The sequence below is a fragment of the Peromyscus californicus genome, unplaced genomic scaffold, assembly GCF_007827085.1.
Source record: "Peromyscus californicus insignis strain IS unplaced genomic scaffold, ASM782708v3 Scaffold_19__1_contigs__length_69161282, whole genome shotgun sequence".
NCBI classification, from domain to species: Eukaryota; Metazoa; Chordata; class Mammalia; order Rodentia; family Cricetidae; genus Peromyscus; species Peromyscus californicus.
In genome coordinates, this window is record NW_026294491.1 from 37,447,902 (window position 1) to 37,468,922 (window position 21,021).

Here is a 21,021-nt window from a genome sequence, read left to right on the forward strand (position 1 = left end):
GGAGAAGAAGGAGGAAAGCAAGGTCATCTGGAGATTGGAGTCATATCAGACAGCCAGAGTCAGCGGTAATTGATACAGTCAAGTCCACAAAGACAGGGCATGCAAGCGCACACACACACACACACACACACACACACACACACACACACACACAGCCTGGGAAACATTCCATTTTGAATGCTTATTAAGATCTAGACACTTGGAATTTTGCAGATGTCGAAACAGACTCAAAGGGCCAAAGAACAAAGCGATTTGTATTTGGTTCTTCTTTAATGGAAAAAACATGTGTTCAGCTGGCTTTGTGAGGGGGGAAAAATGTGTTCCCAATTTCAAACCATCGCCTTAGTATTGATAAACATGGGCTGGTGGCCAATGGAGGTGTGCAGCATTTAGTTGTTTGTTTGTTTGTTTGTTTGTTTAGTAAAGAAAGATTCCTGGATGCAGCTACGTCAAGATTAAAACCCACAGAGACTCCGGTCTTCCAGAATAGAGGAAGCAAGTATTTAACATCTATATATCAAAGCCAAGGGGACCTCCACCTCCCACTCTGGAGGAGTTGAAGCTGGCTAAGGAATCCCTCCCACCCAGAGAAATTCCTTGGCCTTGTATCTATCACTCTCTTAAAGGCTCCCATCACCAGAGTCACTCAAAGAAGCATGCCTTGTGGCTAAAGGAGACACGAGGCACTGCTCCTCTCATCTGTCTCAGGAGAAGTTTGATTATCAAAGGTCCCAATCAAAAACCTTGTATCAGCCGGGCGGTGGTGGCGCACGCCTTTAATCCCAGCACTTGGGAGGCAGAGCCAGGCGGATCTCTGTGAGTTCGAGGCCAGCCTGGGCTACCAAGTGAGTTCCAGGAAAGGCGCAAAGCTACACAGAGAAACCCTGTCTCAAAAAACCAAAAAAAAAAAAAAAAAAACCGTGTATCAGTATATCAGAATGGACAATAGGTGCCATCTTGGTTTCATCTCTGTCACTGTGATTAAAAAAAAAAATCTCGACTTCCATGAGAAAGCCATCTATTTGAGCTCACAGTTCCTGGTTACAGTCCATCACCGCAAGGAAGTCATGGCAACAGAGCTTGAAGTAGCTGGTCACGTGACATCCACAGTGAGAGCAGAGACAAATGAATGTACGCATGTTCGCTTACTTGTGCTCAGCTCCATCTCTCCACTCTAACATAGCTCAGGGGCCTCCCTGCCTAGGCTGCCCATAGTGGGCTGGCTCTTCCCATTTCAACTAAGACAACCCCACACAGACGTGCCCACAAGCCCAACCCAGTGGAGACGATCCCTCACTGAGACTCTCTTCTCAGGTGGTTCTGTGTTGTGTCAAGGTGACAATTGCAGCTGACCATCACACGAGGCTCGGCAGCGTAGGTACACATAATACCACCTCCTTCCATGATGAGAAGGAATTGGGAAAGAGTCAGAACGTGGGTGTCAGGGGAAACGCTATTTCCTTGTTCTCAGGATTCTTTGAGGAGTCTCCCAGCCTTTCTCCATGTCCTATAAAATAGAGATTCATTTCTCTATTCAGCAGGAGAGCAAGACTAGAACAAATATGTTAGAGATGCATGGCCTGGCCATACTCCTGTGTGTTTTCTTAGAAATGCATGGCCTGGCCACACTCCTGTGTGTTTTCATAGAAATGTAGGGCCTGGCCACACTCCTGTGTGTTTTCTTAGAAATGCATGGCCTGGCCACACTCCTGTGTGTTTTCTTCAAACTAGCTACATAAAGTTCTGTCCCGAGGCTCTAGTAACCCCCACAGAGAAGCTTGAGTAGGCTCACTGGACAAGTATGTGGGCCCCGTTATGGTTGCTCCAACTCTGCCATCACCAAAGCTTTCACTTTGATCCCTATCTGAAACCTGGAACTCCTAGACTGGTTAGGGTTCAGGGGTGAATGGGATTATGCTCTTGGGATCGTTCGTGCTGGTTAGTTTTGTCAACTTGTCACTATCTGCAATCAGCTGGGCGGAACTGCTTGATGAAGGATTATCCAGATCAGGTTGGCCTGTGGGCATATCTGTGGGAGATTGTTTTGATTGCATTCAGTGATATGGGAAGACCCAGCTAAAGGTGAATGGCATTGTTCTCCAGGTTTGGGTCCTGGACTGTATAAAAGAGAAGATAAGCTGAGAGTCACTGTGAGCTCTCTCTCTCTCTCTCTCTCTGGCTCTCTCTCTCTCTGCCCTTGACTGTGGGGACAATGTAACCAGCTCTCTCAGCCTCCTGCTGCTGTGACATCCCCCCATGATGGCTATAACCTGGAACCATGAACAGAAATCAATCACTTCTCCCCAAAATTGCTTTTGGTTGGGGTATATTATCATAGCAACTGGACGGGAAGCTAAGGCAGGTACTCTCAGTGATAATGCTAGGGTTTCCACAAGAAGCAACTAGAAGGAGACCCAGATCAGCAGTGTGAAGACACCAACTGTATACAGTTAAGCTTGAAGCCACCTCGGTGACCCGGGCCAGCCATGGATACACACTTACAGTTTCATCTCTCCCAGCTTCCAGCAGAGCATCCAGGCAGCTAGCCTCTCCCACAGCCATTATCTGAAAAGTCATTTTCTTGACCCAGCAGATGGCAGCAGCTATGGAGTGTTCAGTCACAACGACAGCACATTCCTGCCATTTCACTGGCTCTTCAGAAACCCTGAAAGGAACCATATGTAACAGTCATCAGACCATGATTAACACTACCACACAAGTGTCAGCCTTTGTTATCAACCACAAGTTACCTCAGTAAGAAAGAAAACCAGACTGCCAGTCCCCTGAAAGTTACTGTGAAAAATGCATGAGCCAGTTCAGACACATCTGTCTTGTTCAGGAAAGTGGACTGAGTGTGATGCGTGATTCCAAAGTGCTATGACCTCCACAGGCACAGTGACCAGGAGACAGGACTGGAGTGATGTGGAAACAAACAAAAAGGTACAAGTGTTAACTAGAGCGAGGGGCTGAGGAGATGGCCAGTTAGTAAGAGGCCTGCTGTGTAAGTACGAGGACCAAAGTTTGGTTCGTCAGCAACCCCATACCAAGGCAGCACATCATCATACACTGCAATCCCGAAAGTGGGGAGGCAGAGACAGGAGGATCCCTGGGCCTGCTGGCCATCCAGTCTAGCCAATCAGTGAGCTCCAGGTTCCATGGAAGACTGTCTCAACGAGGAAAAAAAATAAAGTGAAGAGTTGTTGTGGATTATTAGTTGAAGACGTGTTACATTTGTTTATGCTGTGGAATATTTGTTTAATGATGCAACGATGTGCTGCATTCTTTTATGTTGCATTTGTTTAACTCTGTGAAGCTGTGTTACTGTGCCTGCCTAAAACACCTGATTGGTCTAAAAAAGAGCTGAATGGCCAAAAGCGAGGCAGGAGAGGGATAGGCGGGGCTGCCAGGCAGAGAGGATAAATAGAAGGAGAAAAGGAGGAGAGGAGGATGCCAGGGGTCAGCCACTCAGCAACACAGCCAGACAAGGAATAAGAAGGAAAGAAAAGATAGACAGAAACAGAGAAAAGTAAAAGCCAAGAGGCAAAAGGTAGATGGGATAATTTTAGAAAAACTGGCTAGAAATAAGCCAAGCTAAAGGCTAGGCATTTATAAGAAAGAATAAGCCTCTGTGTATTTATTTGGAAGCTGGGTGGTGGACTCCCAAAGGAGCAAAGAGTTTTTACAAAAGTGATTGAAAAGAGACACCTCTACACATCTGCACACACATGCATATGCACAGGATCATGTACACATCCACACACAAACACTAGGAGAAATTACTGTCTTTTCTTTTTTTGGGGGGGGAGGGGAAGAGGTTCAAGACAGGGTTTCTCTGTGTAGCTCTGGAGCCTGTCCTGGATCTCGCTCTGTAGACCAGGCTGGCCTTGAACTCACAGAGATCCACCTGCTGGGATTAAAGGTATGCACCACCACTGCCCAGCTGAGAAATTATTTTCATAAACAGGCAGAATGCATGAAACTTTTATCAATAGCAAATTCAAAACAACTCACAGTATTATGGTTTACAAGCTGGTAGCAACTCATTGTTTTAGAATTCATTTCCATTGGCATTGCTCTCATTGCCCTCACAGAGTCCACCAGCTATGGTTTCTGGGTCAAAAATAGTACTGCTTTTAGTTCAGCAGAACATACATTTTAAAATCCTGAGAGCATTTGCTCAAACCATTTATTTAGAGTTTAGAAATGACTGAAGGGCACCCTCACCTCAAAAAGAGAAACCACTCGGATGTATCTGTGTTTATAATGCCAATAAGTTGACTTGGCTGTTGCTAATGTCCCATCGCCACAGGGAGAGCTGCCTCATACCTGGGTCCCCTTGGTGGGGCTTCTCTGGGTTGAGGGGCACACATGCTGTGGTTAACAGTCGGAGAAGGTAAAAGCTTCGTGCACATCAAAAACTCAATTCCTTCAATAACGTACCAGTGCCAAAAGTCAAGATCTGGACCAAAACCCCACCCACAAAGGTGTCCTCTATTTAGATAAAAGTGCGTTATTCAATAGAGAACTCAATGAGGCGCACTGCCCTCCACCCACTTATCCAGATGTGTGTTGTCAAGGAGGTGGAACCACTGGTGTGTGTGGCTGAGGAGTTAGCACGGAGGCCCACATTCCTGTGGCTCCAAGAATCCAGAAATAATCAGTCATGACAACTCTAAATTAAGTGAAATTCTAGAAAGGCAACCACCTGTTGTTCTGATTAAAGGGGGTTACACTCAAAAGAGAGGTCAATGTGTGGCACAAATTCAATCTGGAAAAGAGAGCAGAAGTTGTGGCCTTTAATCATGTCATCCGTTCTAAAAATGAGAGTCACACCTTCACTATATACACACATATATACATATCATATGAACATGTAATTCATATTCTCCTCTTTTGACCTGCCAGTGTATTGAAGAAAAGCAAGTTTCTGAATCTCTCTTACCATGAAACCTAAGGTGCCCCGAGAAAAGCAAATAAAAGCTCCCTAAGATTTATTATTCATCGTGGGTTTTCTGCTGAAATTGTATATTCTACGGAATTATGATAATCCTCCTCCCTTGCCATCAGGCTAACTGGGTTAGCTCTGCTGCTTAACTCTGAATATGTTCACGTCGGTATGAAGTTTCACTGGGACAAATGTTTCCACTGGGAACTCACCATATGATGTTGAACTTGGTGAGGAGAGCCACCTGCTCCTGGAGGATCATTACTAGAGCATCCTGGCACAGATTAAGTTCCTCCATCAGAATGTCACTGCAATCCAGTACTATGGTGATGCTCTGTTCCAAGATGACACCAAAAATCTGCCGGCTCCCACTGGTAAGCCAGTCCATCCGCTGCTTATAACTCTCCACAGCTTGTGTTAAACAATCCACAAACCAGTAGATCAGCTCTGACTTCGCTGTCAACTGAATGAAAATCAGAATGAAAAAAAAGTCAAGAACAATGAGACGGTAGCAAAGTAAGCAGTTAGAACCACAGTCACAGTCACTGTGGCTGGAGCTGTGCACCTAGAAGGAGTCTGTAGTGGCCTTCGAACTCCACAGGACCCAGGAAGGAGATTCCAGCCTCTCAGAAAGATTATGTGATCTCTTTAAACTGTAGTGCTAAAAAAAAAAAAAAAAAAAAAAAAAAAAAAAAAAAAAAAAAAAAAAAAAAAACCCAACTTCCATGTTTTATCTTGCTTTATTTTATATTTTATATATATAGTATATATATAAAACAGAAACCAGCCAGGGCCACTTTTAAAACTGGTTAGAAGAAAGAAAAACCAGCCAAGACTTTTAAAACTGAGTAGAAGAAAGAAAAACCAGCCAAGACAGATTTTTTTTAAAGTCTCACTGAAAAGTTTTCCTGTGTAAGACACTGCAAAGTATTTCTGCAAACATCTCCAATTCCTATAAAAACAACAGCCCAGTTACTCATTCTAATAGTTGTGACTTTTTGTCACTCTGCCCGATCTCTCCTCCACCAACCTCGCCTGTACCTGGGTCACCCAGTTATTCACAGCGGCCACTGATACCTTCGGGATGCCCCCAAAGGTGACAGAGACTTGCAGGCAGTGTCTTGTATGTATACATCCGCCAAGCAGACCAGGCAAGGAGACCTGGCACCCAATGCAAGGCCTTTTAGAGAGCAAACGTTTAAAAGATCTGGTAAAGTCCTTTCCGCACCCCATCTGCATCTCTCTCTACATCTCTCTTGAGCTCGCTCCTCGAGGGCCAGCACCGCTTCTCTGTTGCATCTTGGTGCTGGGGGCTTTGCGCATGCTCAACAAGTGCTTTTTTTTTTTTCCCATTGAGCCACGCCCCCCGGCCCCCGCTACACCTCATTTCCTGTTTTAAGACCTCATTCTGAGACCGTGGTGTGGAGCTAGTTCCTGCACTGTGGAGGAGGGAGGGGACTTGATAACTGAGCTGTAAGGATGCGGCTTTGCTCATCACCCGTGCCTAGTATAGTGGGCTTTTTCCCCAGGATGCGGTTGCTATTGAGTCCCTTATGCTCCTTTGAGTAACCCCTGTAAATTCCCTGGTTCACTTAGCTAGACTTGGGTGGAACCCTTTCTTTGGTCTGTCATCGGTGCCCTATCTGGGGTTCGACATGTTTGTTAGCACCCCCTAAGAAAAGCCACAGCAGAAGGATCACGGGATGTGGCGGTGAATGTCTGTGGACAAAGATATCTGTTCCACTGTTCTGCGGGGATTTTAATATGGACCAGTTAAAAACGGATCTAGTGGCGGTGGTGGCGCACGCCTTTAATCCCAGCACTTGGGAGGCAGAGCCAGGCGGATCTCTGTGAGTTCGAGGCCAGCCTGGGCTACCAAGTGAGTTCCAGGAAAGGCGCAAAGCTACACAGAGAAACCCTGTCTCGAAAAACCAAAAAAAAAAAAAAAAAAAAACAAAAACAAAAAACAAACAAACAAAAAAAAAAACGGATCTAGTGCACCAAACTCAGAAGAGCAATTTTAAAAGATTAAATACAGCCAGACCTCCCTATCCACAGGGATATTCAGATTCAAACAACCTAGGGTAGAAAACATTTTAAAAAAAAAAAAAAAGTGAACTGCACGGATGCTGACTATGAACAGGCTTTTTATTGTTATTATCCCCTAAACATTATGATGTAAGACATATTCACACAGCATTTATATTATGTTGGGTATTATGATTCACCTAGAGATAACTTAAGGTATGAAGGAGAATCAAATAGGTTTTAAGCAAATGCCATGCTCCGTCATAACTGAATTGAGCATACTGGATTTCGGTATCTGTTGAGGATTGTGATGGATATTAATTGTCCACTTGACTACATCTGGAATCAGCTGAAACCCAAGCAGCTTGGCACTCCCATGAGGGATTTTCTTGATTGGACCATTTAAGATGGAAAGGCCCACCCTAAATCTGGGCTACACCTTCTGGTAGCAGCCCACATGAAAGGACAGGGAAGAGAGAAGCTTTTTCCTTTTGCCTGCTTGCCCCCTCACTCCTGCTGGCAAGTTCATCTATCCTGTAGCTGAGGCGTTCCTTTGCTGGTGTTAGGGCCCACTTCTTCAGGATTCCAATGCAGACAAAAGACCAGCAGCTCTTAGGAATCCTTCTGGACTGGTGAGACATCTAGTCTCATGGACTGAACAACTACAAAATTTTGGCCTTTCCATCTGGAGGTAGTCATTGTTGGAGAAGCTGGACCAAAGTCTGTGAACCACTATAATAAATCCCCTTTTAAGAAATAGATTCTTTCTAGTAATCTTATTCCTTTAGACAACCTTGACTAACCCAGGGGTCCTGGAAGCACCCTCTGTGAATTCCAAGGGATGGCTGTTTTAGGAAACAACAGTCCTGGTGGTACACGGATGTACCTTGACATAGGTGAACATCTACTTCTGGACAGGATGAAGCGTGTGTCTCCAACAAGACCATGAGCTCCAGTTGTGGGTCCCAGTGTCATATGAGTAAACTCTCGGAGCGGAGGGCTCCACCTCCCAACCTGCCCCTAGTCCTCCATTGGGTAACTTCAGAGAATGTCATAGTGTCTTTTCTTTACCCTCTATTTCAAAGTAAGACAACATGATGCTACGTAATCAAGAGCTGATTATCAAGCAGCTGATCAAGAGCTTCCTGCTCTCATCTCTTTCAGGCCATGGGCTTCCCTCCCCTGTGCTTAACCACACATCACCACTCTACCACTGCCCAAAGAAAACCTGAAGCCGGCATCTCCATAACCCCTGGAATCTTTCGTTGTTGTAGTTACTTTGTTTTTCAAAACAGCATCTCTCTGTGTAGCCTGGCTATCCTGAGACTTCCTCTGTAGACCAGGCTGGCCTCGAACTCAGAGATCCACCTGCCTCTGCCTCCTGAGTGCGGGGATTAAAGGTGTGTGCCACCACCGCCTGGCTAACCACCACCACCACCACCCCCGGGATCTGAATGCGACTACAGCCTCTTTTCATGAGACCTGACCACTGCGGGAACTCTGACTTACGTTGTAGAGCCTCCCATCCTCTGCTGTGTAGAACTGTGGAAACAGGCCATCGGCATACCGCGAAGCCACGAGTCTCTTCAAAGAAGTCACATAATCTGTATTTTTATAAAGACAATCAAGACAGTATATCAGCAAAGCGCCTCTTGTTTATTTTCAAACACTTTTCTCAATAATCTTTGATTTTGTATTCTGTCCCAAGTCATAAAGTCTAAGAACTGTGACAAATGTTAAGTGCTTATGACATGCAGAATCCTCAAAAGCATGAATGAATAGAGAGGAAGAATGGGCTCTATTGTCTGGTTCTTTGCTCAGGCGTGGATTTAAACCAAAAGAAAGTCTTTATTAGCCAACCAGAGACTACAGTGGGTGCTTGGGATCCCAGTGAAGCACCAAGCCTTTCTCAAGATGAGTTTTTAAACACAAAAACCACGTTCTGGGTTGACTTACTTCAGGTAACAAAAACAGTTAGTCAAAGCAGAACTACAGAAGCCACAAAGCAAAGTTAGCACACTTAGAGACACAAAGTCCAGAACTATGGACTTTGGTGGGTTAGGTCCTTGTTTTCATTTTTGGCAGATGGTGCTGTCTACATTCTGAGTTTTACAACCTGAATGCCATTTCCACCATGGGGTCAGTTGTGCTAAGGTCTGGGAGCCTACTAAACGTCTGGGATCCTGTTACACTTTTATCAAAAACAATTAGGGCAGAGTTCAAAATCACAGCATGAACATTGTGTGTAACGCCTGAAATTTTTCTGGACTTAACTTACAAAAAAATTACCAGGCATGGAAACTCATTCTTTTAATCCTAACACTTGGGAGGTAGAAGTAGGAGAATGAGGAATTCAGGGCCAGCCAAATACATATTAGACTGTCTCAGTAAACCAAAAATAGGGGCATAGACATGCACACATGTAAGGAGCATGTTACACTACACATGCACACCACACTACACACATGCAAATGAAAATTTCAAAATGAAAGGTAGTTTCTTCATTCTGGTTGGCTAGAAATAATGAGTAAATGTTAAACTTCAACTTAGGTACTACCTACTACCCAAGTTTTGATTCATGACTTAGTGAAATGAAGTGAGCAAGTAATTGGTCCAGGAGAGCCAAACATGATGTCAGAACCACAAGATTTGCCCGAGGCTTGAGAGAGGGAGGTCAGTAGTTGGATGAAATGCACACTGAGTTCTGCATCAAAGGACTACTAAATTATTTGCTCAGCTGTGCAAATATCTAGGCATATGCTCTACCTAGCACCCTCTGCATTTCAGGAGCAAGGCATACTGGGTGGGAATACCGTGTTGCCTAAAATGTATGCCTAATCCTTCATGGAATTGCCAGTAGACCACAGAGCCTCTCAGGATGAACTATGATGGTTGGGAGGAAGAAAGGGGGAAGGCTTCTCAGAGACATCTTTATAATAATGATGACTTTACTAAAGTTGTTGTTGACAATCAATCCCAGAGATTGTGTTCTTGACTCTAGCGCTATCTCTGCCCTGAGTCTAGGGAGTCCCCTATCTCTGCCTCTTCACTACTAGGTTGCAGGAGTGTGCCATTACACTGGATTTTTATGTGGGTGCTGGGGATCCAAACCCAGGGATTCCCAGCTCTGAAGAGGAAGGGAATAATCCTCTTTAGGAAGAAAGAAAGGAGGTGTCTTGATTAGTTTTTTGTCAGCTTGACACAAGCTTGAGTCATCTGAAAGAAGGAACTTCACTTGAGAAAATGTGCCCATCAGATTGGCCTGTAGGCAAGCCTGTGGGGTATTTTTCTTGATTAATATTTCATATGGAAGAGCCCAGTACACTGTGTGTGTGGGGTGCCATCCTTGGGCAGGTGGTCCGAGAGTATATAAGAAAGCAGGCTGAGCAAGCCATGGGGAGTAAGCCAGTAAGCAGCACCCCTCCAGTTCCTGCTTCCAAGTTCCTGTCCATCTTGAGTGCCTGTCTTGGCTTCTATATTAGGTAATTTTTTTTAATTACTGCGATAAAACACCATGACCAAAAAGAAAGAGTTTGTTTGGGTTTAGGGTTCCAGAGAGCTAGAGTTCATAGTGACAGGGAATTGTGGCCTGGCAGAAATGGTAATAGGAACAGGTGAGAGCTCACCTCTCAAACTACAGTGATGCACTTCCTCCAACAAAGACACACCTCCTAAGCCTCCTCAAATAGCACCACCAACTGGGGACCAAGTATTCAATTGCCAGATATTATGGGGGACATTCTCATTCGAACCACCAACAGTTTCTTCTATGGGAGTCTGTACCTGGGATGTTATACAACCAATAAACTCTTTCCTCCCAAGTTGCTTTTGGTCATGGTGTTTATCACAGCAATAGAAACCAAACTAAGATGTGTCATGGTGGCTGGGGGTGGTGGTGGCTGGAGAACTGGTTAAGGGGTTGAGAGCATGTACTGCTTTTCCTGAAGACCTTAGTCTAGTTCCCAGCATCCATGTTAGGTGGCTCACAACCACCTGGAACTCCAGTTCCAGGGGGACCTGTCACCTCTGGCCTCCTAGGGCACTGCACTCATGTGCACATACCCAGACACACACATATACCTAATTAAAAATAATTTTTAAAGAAATCTTTTAGAAAGAAGAGGAAAGGAAGCTATCAAGATGCCTCAGCGAGTAGAAGGCACCTGCCATCAAGCCCCATGACCTTAGTTCAGTCCCCCAGACTCACATGGTAGAGGAGAAGGATGACCTCTACCCTCCACTCACATGCCATGGCACATGCACACATACACACACAAACAAATGTTTTTTTAAAACCCTAAAAAATAAGAAACAAAGAAACAGTAAGGTCAAGGATACATTTTACAGCCTCCTTAGCCAGGTTGGTCCCAAATCACAAGAGTTGTGATAAGATGTAAAGCCTTAAATCCAACTCTCTCATCAGCCAAGAGTAAAGAATAGATATTTTCATTCTATCAATAACCCCCTCAACGGATCTGCAGACTCTGAAATCTCTAGTTCTGAGATTGCAGCTTCTTACCTCCCACCAATTCAGGAACTTCAAGTCAGCAACCTCAGTCTTTCTTTGCCAGAAGCATCTATCCTATCTCAACTCCAAAGAGGCAGGAAGAAGCTAAGTCTGTGGAAGGCTAACTTAGGTGACGGAAGCGCATTGTGAGTTCTGCATCCAACAACAACCGTGTGCATCTTATTGGCTAACCCCAACACAACTATAAACCCGAAATCAAATGCAAAGACATCTGTCTAGAGGTGTTAAAGGGCAGTCAGAAACAGACAAAACCTGGACTTCTCTCCATTCTCGAAAGGAAGGCACTGGTTGGTGAGACCGTCTATGTTTAGTAGGGGAGAATTTGGAATTTGGGTTCTGTCAAGTTCACTTCCAGTTAGAATAAAAACCTGCTTTCCATCTATGGACTGATAAAAGTAATTAGACGGTGGTGTGCCTACACAATGATACTGTATGGCTTATTCTTGTTCATTGAAGACTGTGAGTGTGGCATTAGGTTGTTTATTTGAGCTGCTGCTGCTGCTGCTCCTCTTCCTCTGTCCCCCCTGCACCCCTGAATTCACTCCCCACTCATCTGACTCCTCCTCCTGCTCCTCTGACTCCGCCCCATCTGACTCCTCCTCCTTTTCCTCTTCCTCTGCCCCCTGCTCCTCTGACTCCACCCCCCCTCCTCTGACTCCTCCTCCTGCTTCTCTGACTCCGCCTCCTGTTCCTCTGACTCCGCCCCCTGCTGCTCTTATGCCTTCTCTTCCCTCTCTTTTTCTATCTCCTTTTTCATATGTGTGTTTTACCTGCATATGTGTTTTACCTGCATGTGTGTCTATGCACTACATGTATGCCTGGTGCCCAAATTGGCAGGAAAAGGGAGTTGGACTCCTTGGGACTGGAGTTACAGATGGTGTGAGCCACCATGTGATCTGGGAATCAAACTCTGGTCCTCTGCAAAACAAGAAGTACGCTCACCTGCCGAGCCACCTCTCTAGCTCCTCTCTGCTTTTAATGTGAGCACTCAGAGCTATAAACTTCCCCCTTAGAGCTCCCTTCACTGCGTTCTCAAGGTGCTGGAAGGCTGTGCTGCTGTCTCCATGATTCTGAGAGCTTTTAAGATTCCCTCCTTGATTTCTTCAACGACCCACTAATTGTCCAAAATTATGTTGTTCAAATATTATGTGCTTGTATAATTTCTACCGTTCTCTTGCTGTTGATTTCTTGTTTCATGTCGTTCTGTTCTGATAAGATACAAGATATCATACACACACAGACACATTCAAAATAAAAACAAAGCCGGGCGGTGGTGGCGCACGCCTTTAATCCCAGCACTCGGGAGGCAGAGCCAGGCGGATCTCTGTGAGTTCGAGGCCAGCCTGGGCTACCAAGTGAGTTCCAGGAAAGGCGCAAAGCTACACAGAGAAACCCTGTCTCGAAAAACTTAAAAAAAAAAAAAAGAAAAAAGAAAAACAATGGGCAGACAAGGTAGCTCATCTAGTAAAGATGCTCACTGCCAAGCCTAACTGTCTGAGTTTGATCCCTGGAAGAAGAGTACCAACTCCAGCAAACTATCCTCTGGCCTCGCCATTCACACTGTGGCACCTGTTCATGTGCGTACACACACACACACACACACACACACACACACACACACACACAAATGCATGCATACACACACAGAAATAATTTTTTTAAAAACTATGAACACCCAAAGAACAAATAATCCAATCAACAAATGGCCAAATATCCTAAATAGATGCTTCAAATGAAGTACAATTAACCAATAACTATATGAAAAAAAAAATGTTTAACCTCTTTAGCCATCAGAGAAATGCGAATCAAAACTAAGTAGAAGTTCCATCTCACCTCAACCCAAATGGCTACCATCCAGAAAACACCAACCCAGAGATGCTGGCAGTCATGCAGGGACAAGGGGATCCGTGTGCTGTTGGCGGGGATGTAAGTCGGTCCAGCCACGGTTGGATGGAGGTTCCTCAAAACACGAAGAATGGAACTACTACATAATCCGGGTACCACTGCCCGGTACACACCTGAAGGAAGTATTGTCAGCTGGCAATAGGAATGCTGGCACACCTTCACTCACCACATCCCTGTCCTCAAGAGCTAAAGCTACAGAACCAGCTATGCCCATTGGTGAGTGAACCAATGCACAGAGAAGATGTGGTGTGCATCCAGTGGAGTATTATTTAAGCATAAAGAAGAAAGAAATTGTGTTGATGACGGAATCAGAGGACATCGTGTTAAGTGAAATAAGCCAGGCTCAGAAAGATGAGGATCACATTTTCTCTCATACGCAGAGTAATCAAGGAATAGAGAACGTTCAAAAGAATGGAGACTATTTGGGAGGATAAAGAGAGGTTATAAGACGGTTATGTGGGTGAGAATACAGTCAAAGAACATTAAATGTATGTATGGAAGTGTCACAAAACCCATTATTTTGCCAATAATAAAGTTTTTTTCAAGATAGAAAGGAGAAATGAGCCACATTCCCTTGCTGGATCTAAATGTTCTTTTTAAAAAAAAAATAGAATAACCAATATTAAAAACTCAGTGTATGGGTTCAGGAGCAAAATCAAGAATAAATGAACTTGAAGACAGAGAAATAAAAAAATTCCAATCTAAACAAAAGATACAAAAATAGGCTGATAGATATGAAAAGGGGCAGGGCCTTCAGTTTGGTCTCCAGCTTGTGAAGTAAGAATGAGGAAGAAACAAGCAGTAATAGCTTTTAAATGGTGGACAACTGGGGTGTGTTCAGGGGTAGGACACTGGCACAGCATGCACCAGCCCCTGGGTTTAATGCATGAACAAAACCGACCAAACTAAGAGGCAAATTCACTCACAAAAATTACTAAATATATAGACAACACACTCTCAATGCTCTTGACCTAAACAACACTTACAAATATTCTCAAACAATGTGGAACACTCATTCTTTTGTATGGAGGCGGGGCATTCACCACAGTAGATGGTGAGATACAGATCCAGAGCCTGAAAATTCACAGGTGATATTCTGTGGACTCAATAGCAGTTAGTGTAAAAATCATCCCGAACAAGATATCTTTACAAGTCCTAGGATACCTGGCAAGTAAAAACACAATTCTGAAAAACAAATGTATCCGAGAAAAGAACCACACACAAAGACATTTTTAACTCAATAAATAGTGAGAACACTACTAACAATGGAGAGTTCAAGACCAGTTTGAGTCACAATTCAAATTCCAGGTTAACCTGGACTATATAGCAAGACCTCTCTCAAAGAATGAGAACAAACAGGGTGAGGTGGTGAACGCTTTTAATTCCAGCACTTGGGAGGCAGAGGCAGGAGGATCTCTGTGGGTTCAAGGCCAGCCTGGTCTACAGTGTGAGTTCAAGACAGCCAAGGCTACACAGAGAAATCCTGTCTTGAAAAACCGGAGACCCTGCCTCAAGAAAAATAAAAACTAAATAAAATAGAACATTTCTAAGAAAAAAAAATACTAAAATCCCAGCACTCAGGAGGCAGAGTCAGGTGGATATCTGTGAGTTTGAAGCCAGCCTGGTCTACAGAGCCAGTTCCAGGATAGCCAGGGCTACACAAAGAAACCCTGTCTTGAAAAACAAAAGTGAAAATAAATAAATAAATAAATAAAAACAAAAAAATTTATAAAGAGAAATGAAAATCATGCATGTTAGAAATAAAAGGTGACATCGACGTAGATTCTACAAGCAATAAAAGCCCATTAAAGAATGTCATCAACAATATTTTCTTAATATATTAGAAAACCATAGTCAAACTCCCAGTCCATAAGTATGTAAATAGCACACAGCCGTGCTAGCTCACGAGAGGGAATATACAAGAAGGCAGAGCACTGAAGAGCAAAGAATTGCATTCAGGGGACTCCAGGTCAGCCTGTAGCAACTGCATGGCGTAGACTTCAATCGACTACCACAAGACTAGCTGCCAAGAGAGACGGCGAGGAATTCAGATTCAAAACATGGTATTGCTGGCTGCTGAATAAATATTTGTTTTGTAGACTAATTCGGAGTTGCCTAATAATCGGAATTGTCCTAAGGGTATGCCTTTCATATACCATGTTACAGATGTGTTGAAGAAGGTACTTCCCATGCAATGGGCTGTCTCTCACACTGACACTCAGTAGCGCTGGTTCCCAGGTCTCACGTCTCAGTAATGCCTCAAGTCAATGCGGTATCCAAAAAATACAAATAAAATTACTCTCACACATGTTCATTACCGAGAGATGAGAACCAGCATGGCAGCTAGAACATTTGGAAACATATTCATCTGGGCTGGTGAGATGGACCAGCAGATGACCATGCTTGCTGTCAGCCTGACAACCTGAGTTGGATCCGCAGAACCCACATGGGAAAAGGAGAAAGCTGAGTCCCACAAGTTGTCCTCTGACCTCCACGTATGCACACTCACACCCCCACATGGACATACATGCACAAAAATTAAATTCATTTTTTAAAACTGAAAAATGCATGAGCCATTAGACCATTGAAGAAGAAATGCATGTTCTTCCCGAGACAGTACACAGCTACTGTCTTAATCAATAAAGCAATTACTTCCATCCACCTGAAAGGGAGTTGTGAATCCCAGACAATAATCAAGACCTCTGCTGGGGTGTGCGTAAATGAAAGTAATTTCTACCTTTTCATTACAAAGAATTAAATTGGGGCTGAGACAGTGGCTCTGTTGGTAAAGTGCGTGCCAAAGAAACGTGAGGAGCTGAGTTCAGATCTTCAGCACTGGGCAAGACCTGGGGCAGGGTGGTGCACACCTTTAATCCCAGCACTGGAGAGGTGGAGAGAGCTGGTTCTCCAGAGCCCACTGGCTACCAGCCCAGCCAACTGCAGGAGTTCGGGTTCAATGAGAGCTCCTGTTTCAACAAATAAAGTAGAGGGCTGGAGAGATGGCTCAGCAGGAAAAGGTACTTGCCACCAAACCTGGGGACCTGAGTTCGATCTCCAGGACCCACGTGATGAAAGGAGAGAACTGGCCCCCATGGGTTGTCTTCTGACTGCCACATACCCCACCACTCAGCTAAATAAATAAAATGTAATAAAAATGTTTTTTGAGACAGGGCCTCATTATGTAGCCCATACTGGCCTGCAACTCTCTACATAGACCCGACTAGCCTTGAACTCACAGAGATTTGCATGCCTCTGCCTCCCAAGTATAGGGATCAAAGGTGTGCAATACCACACCCAGCCAAATTATTAATTAATTAACTAGTTAATTAATTAAAATGGAGTCAAGACACGATGTGGAAATCCTATCCCCTTACATACTTACATACACACATACACATGTAGCACACATATACACATGACTCCCCCAAACACAAAGAATGAAACTAATGGTGTTTGGAGGAGGGCTTAGGGGTTAGAGTACTTGCTGCATAAGGATAAGGTCTTGAGTTTTGACGCCCCCAAGAACCCATGTAAAAAAGCCGGGCATGTCTGCACGTACCTGTAACCTCAGTTGTCTTAGTTAGGGTTTCTAGTGCTGCAACAAAACACCATGACCAAAAAGCAAGTTGGGAAGGAAAGGGTTTATACGGCTTACACTTCCATATTGTAGTCCATCACTGAAGGAAGTCAGGACAGGAACTCAAGCAGGGCAGGAACCTGGAGGCAGGAGTTGATGCAAAGGCCATGGAGAGGTGCTGCTTACTGGCTTGCTCCACATGGCTTACTCAGCCTGCTTTCTTATAGAACCCTGGACCTCTAGCTCAGGGATGGTATCACCCACAATTGGCAAGGCCCTCCCTCCGTCAATCACTAGTGAAGAAAATACCTTATAGCCAACTCTTATGGAGGCATTTTCTCAATTGAGGTTCCCTCCTTTCAGATAACTCTAGCTTGTGTCAAGTTGACATAAGACTAGCCAGCGCGCCAGTGCTGAGAGTGGGAAAGAGAGGAGATCAAAATTTTGACAGAAGTTGATGGTAAAAAGCTGTGAGCTCCAGGTTCAGTGAGAGACCCTGTCTTGAGGAAATAAGGTATATAGAAATAGAGAGTGACACCTGACGTACTTCTCTGGCCTACACACACGTGCACATCCACACACATGTGCATACACACATATACATACACACAAATGAAGTAAAGCAGCACTAATATTGAATCTGTGTAGTTACAGTTGTATTTCTAGATGATGTGTATATATTGGGGTGGAGCGTGTGCAAGCATTTCCCCTGGCAGAGATGTGGAATCCAAGCAAGTAGTGCAGAGGCCTGTGATTTCTCAGGAGCTGAACTAGGCTCCCTGAAGGCCATCTGTGAGTACTGTACCTTCACACTGTGGGAATCCAATCTGTGCCAAGATCTGCTTCAAGGTCAGCTTCTTGATCTTAAGCCCATGCAGCTGAAGCCATTGCTCAGACGAGATGAGACTCTGCTCAGCCATGCCTGTCTTGGTGGTGTTCTGTCTCTCCAGCCTCTGCAGCTATTCCTCCGGGACAACAAAGGAAGATGATCCTAATTCCTCCATCTCTAAGTCAAGTCACAAGGGACCTCCTGCAAGGAAAAATTGTCAAGCTCAGGGCTTCTGAAAACTTGGCGGAGTAGGGATCTAACATCAACATCACCGTTGACTTACTATAAAACAGTAAATATTTACTATAAAATAGTAAAACATAGTATAGTAATGAAGTGGGATTTTATTTACCCATTGAAATGACAGTATAGATGCATACTACCAGGTGGTATCCATATATTATATATGTACATAAATGTGTGCTCTGAAGAATCTAGAAAGATAAACATCAATGGGTCTGCAGTAGAAGGATGTGCAGTTTTTGTCTTTTCCATGGTGTTTCTGTTTTTGCATTATTTGAACATTTCTAAAGTGGGATTTATTTTTATAATTAGAAAAATACAGGATTCTTCCATTTTGGAAAATAAACACAGTCCCTGGAAGGCATATTACACACCTGCATGCTGATTATATTCACACTGAATATTTTGAACCCAAGGATAAAGAAGAGAGAAAAAAAACCCAAGGTGGACTAGCTAACTGGGAGGTGATGGCAGACAGCTCAACTCCACCGGAACACACAGAGCTACATCCCAAACGCTTTGTTTTCTGGGGTTTCACTCTAACATTGATTGGACTTCATCATTCTGGCTAGTGGAACCAGCTGTTCTGGGATCAACTGGACTCAAAGCAATATGCAGCATATTAAACTCATCTCAACTGACCTAAATATAGCTAGTGTACTCAAGAGGAAGAGACTGCCCAAACTGTAATGCAATCTTCTCCTGCACAGCTGGGCAGGGCCTGAGACAGGGAGCAAGTGGAACCTTGTAAGACCAGAGTTCACCAATTGATATCAATAACTGGGTGCAACTAGAAGGCTCTAATTACTGTATATCCAGTGTTCGGTGTTTAAAAATTGTTTCCCAAGACGGTGAAGCCTTCTCAATAACGAATAGACTCCCCTCTCCAATATCTAAACCTCGATTTCTAGGGACTGGAGAGGTGGTTCCAGTTAAGAGTGATTGTTATACATCACGAGGATGGGAGTGCAGATCCTAACACTCTTGTGACCAGCCAAGGGTGTCGTCCACACATCCTCACATATACTCACAGACACACATACACACATATGTGTACATGTGAAAATAAATCTTTTTAATATATATATAAATTTTAAAAAATGAAACTCATTTTCTTCAAAATCTTAGTGTTATGACATGGAAATTTAGTCAAGCACAAAAATCAGGTGGCCCCAAGCCAGCGACGATTTAAGAAGTTAGAAGTTAGAAGCGTGAAGAGCACACACTTAATGCTTTGACATGTACAGTATAGCATACATTCTTATAACAACCTTACGAGGGGGATGGCTCAACGGTTAAGGAAATGTTCTGTTCAGAGGACCTCACTCAGACTGGAGAGCTCACAATGGCCCTTAACTTCAGCTCTAGGGGATCTGACGCCCTCTTCTAGCCTCCAAGAGTACTGCATTCGTGCGCATGAACCCACACTCTGATACATCTGTATACGTGTAATATTTAATTTAAATTTTAAGAAAATCAGTCCCAAACAACCTTTCGAGATAGATAAGACTCATGTTACGGATGCAGAAGCCAAGACAGGGAGGGTAAACAGACTGGCTTACAACCTCACAGCTAGTAAGAGAACTGCCTCAGAGTCTGGTCCGGGCCCTTCAACTTAAGAGTCCCTGTTCTAGGGCTTTTATTTTGGTGGGAACAAACACTCAGCAGCTTCCTTTTGTCAGTCAGCCTTTAGGCTGAGCCCTTTCTTTGGCACTCCCTCACAGATGGCTCATGAACACAGCGGTTAAGCGGTGTTAACACCCTGCTTGTGCCTGAGGAATCAGAAGCCTTGAGAATTTAAGGAGCTTTTTCACAGGTTCTGTCATAGCCAGTGAGCAACAGGATCGGGATTCAAAGCTATTCCTTAGCCACTTTGTTACCATTAGAGTGAAGCGCACTTTAGTGTGACTTCCCCAGGCCTCGGGCAGAGAGCACTAACCTTGATTCTCATGCCACAGGCTCAGCTCCCAAGCTGTGAGTGATAATGATTCCATGTCAAGGTTTCTGTGAATTTGTGCTATCCATAGAGGGTCACTTCCAACGGTCTACAAATCCACATGGTTGGGGAGACTCTTACCTTGTGGGAACAAGCTTACAAGACTCGTTTCGGTGGATTCATGACAAGATGACTTGAAGAGCATCCTGATCCAGGGGAAACATTAGAATCAAAACTCAGTGAGAGCCGGGAGTGGTGCTACATGCCTATAATGCCAGCACTCGGGAGACTGGGGCGGGAGGGTTGAGATTTGGTTGCCAGCTGAGGTACATAATGAGACCGTGTCTCAATAACAAAACAAAAATCAAACAAATTCCTAGCAAACTTCAGCATAAGCCTGTCCTGTTACTATAGCAACTGACTTCGCCCCTCTAGAATAATGCACCTGCATGACACAGTGACCCAAGGCTGCTGCCCAGAACAAATGTGCCCAAGTTTGTATTGTGTGTGTAGAAGCACTTAATCTTTGGGAAAGAGCTAACAAAAAAATTCGTTTTTCTAGTAACTGTCTTTGTTTCATGATACACTTTTACTCCAAGCACTTTTTCTGTGTGTGTGCATGTGTGTGCATAGTGTATGGTGTGTGTATATGTGTGTGTGTGTGTGCGCACACGCACACATGTATGGATGCATATGGAAACCAGAGGCCAAAGTTGGTATCTTCACAAATCACTCTCCACCTTACTGTTTTGAGACAGGGTCTCTCCCTGGGCCTGGAGTTCACCCATTGGCTAGACTGGCTAGCCATGGAACTCCAGGAATCCTCCTGTCTCTGCCTCCCAAGGCTGGAATTGCAGGTGGTGTCCCTACACCTGGCTTTTTACATGGGTGCTGAGGATCCAAACTCGAATGCCTATGTCCCAACAGCAAGTACTGTACTAACTGAGCCAACTCCCCAAACCCTCCAGGGATTTCTCTAATCCCTAATATCCAATCATCCTGGCCTGTGACGTCTAGAATAAATCAGAGA

General features: G+C 44.3%; 1 protein-coding gene across 1 annotated transcript in view; it reads right to left on the reverse strand.

The window, feature by feature from the left end:
• Nucleotides 1-21,021, reverse strand: part of Vwa3b (von Willebrand factor A domain containing 3B) — a 187,850-nt gene that overhangs the window by 163,956 nt on the left and 2,873 nt on the right. The window contains exons 2-5 of the mRNA XM_052745145.1: nt 17,789-18,013; nt 8,483-8,577; nt 5,158-5,408; nt 2,503-2,665 (exon numbers count right to left, since the gene is read on the reverse strand). Of these exons, the coding sequence (XP_052601105.1) occupies nt 2,503-2,665; nt 5,158-5,408; nt 8,483-8,577; nt 17,789-17,903 (624 nt within the window). The 5' untranslated portion in view covers nt 17,904-18,013. The remainder of the gene's footprint in view (nt 1-2,502; nt 2,666-5,157; nt 5,409-8,482; nt 8,578-17,788; nt 18,014-21,021) is intronic.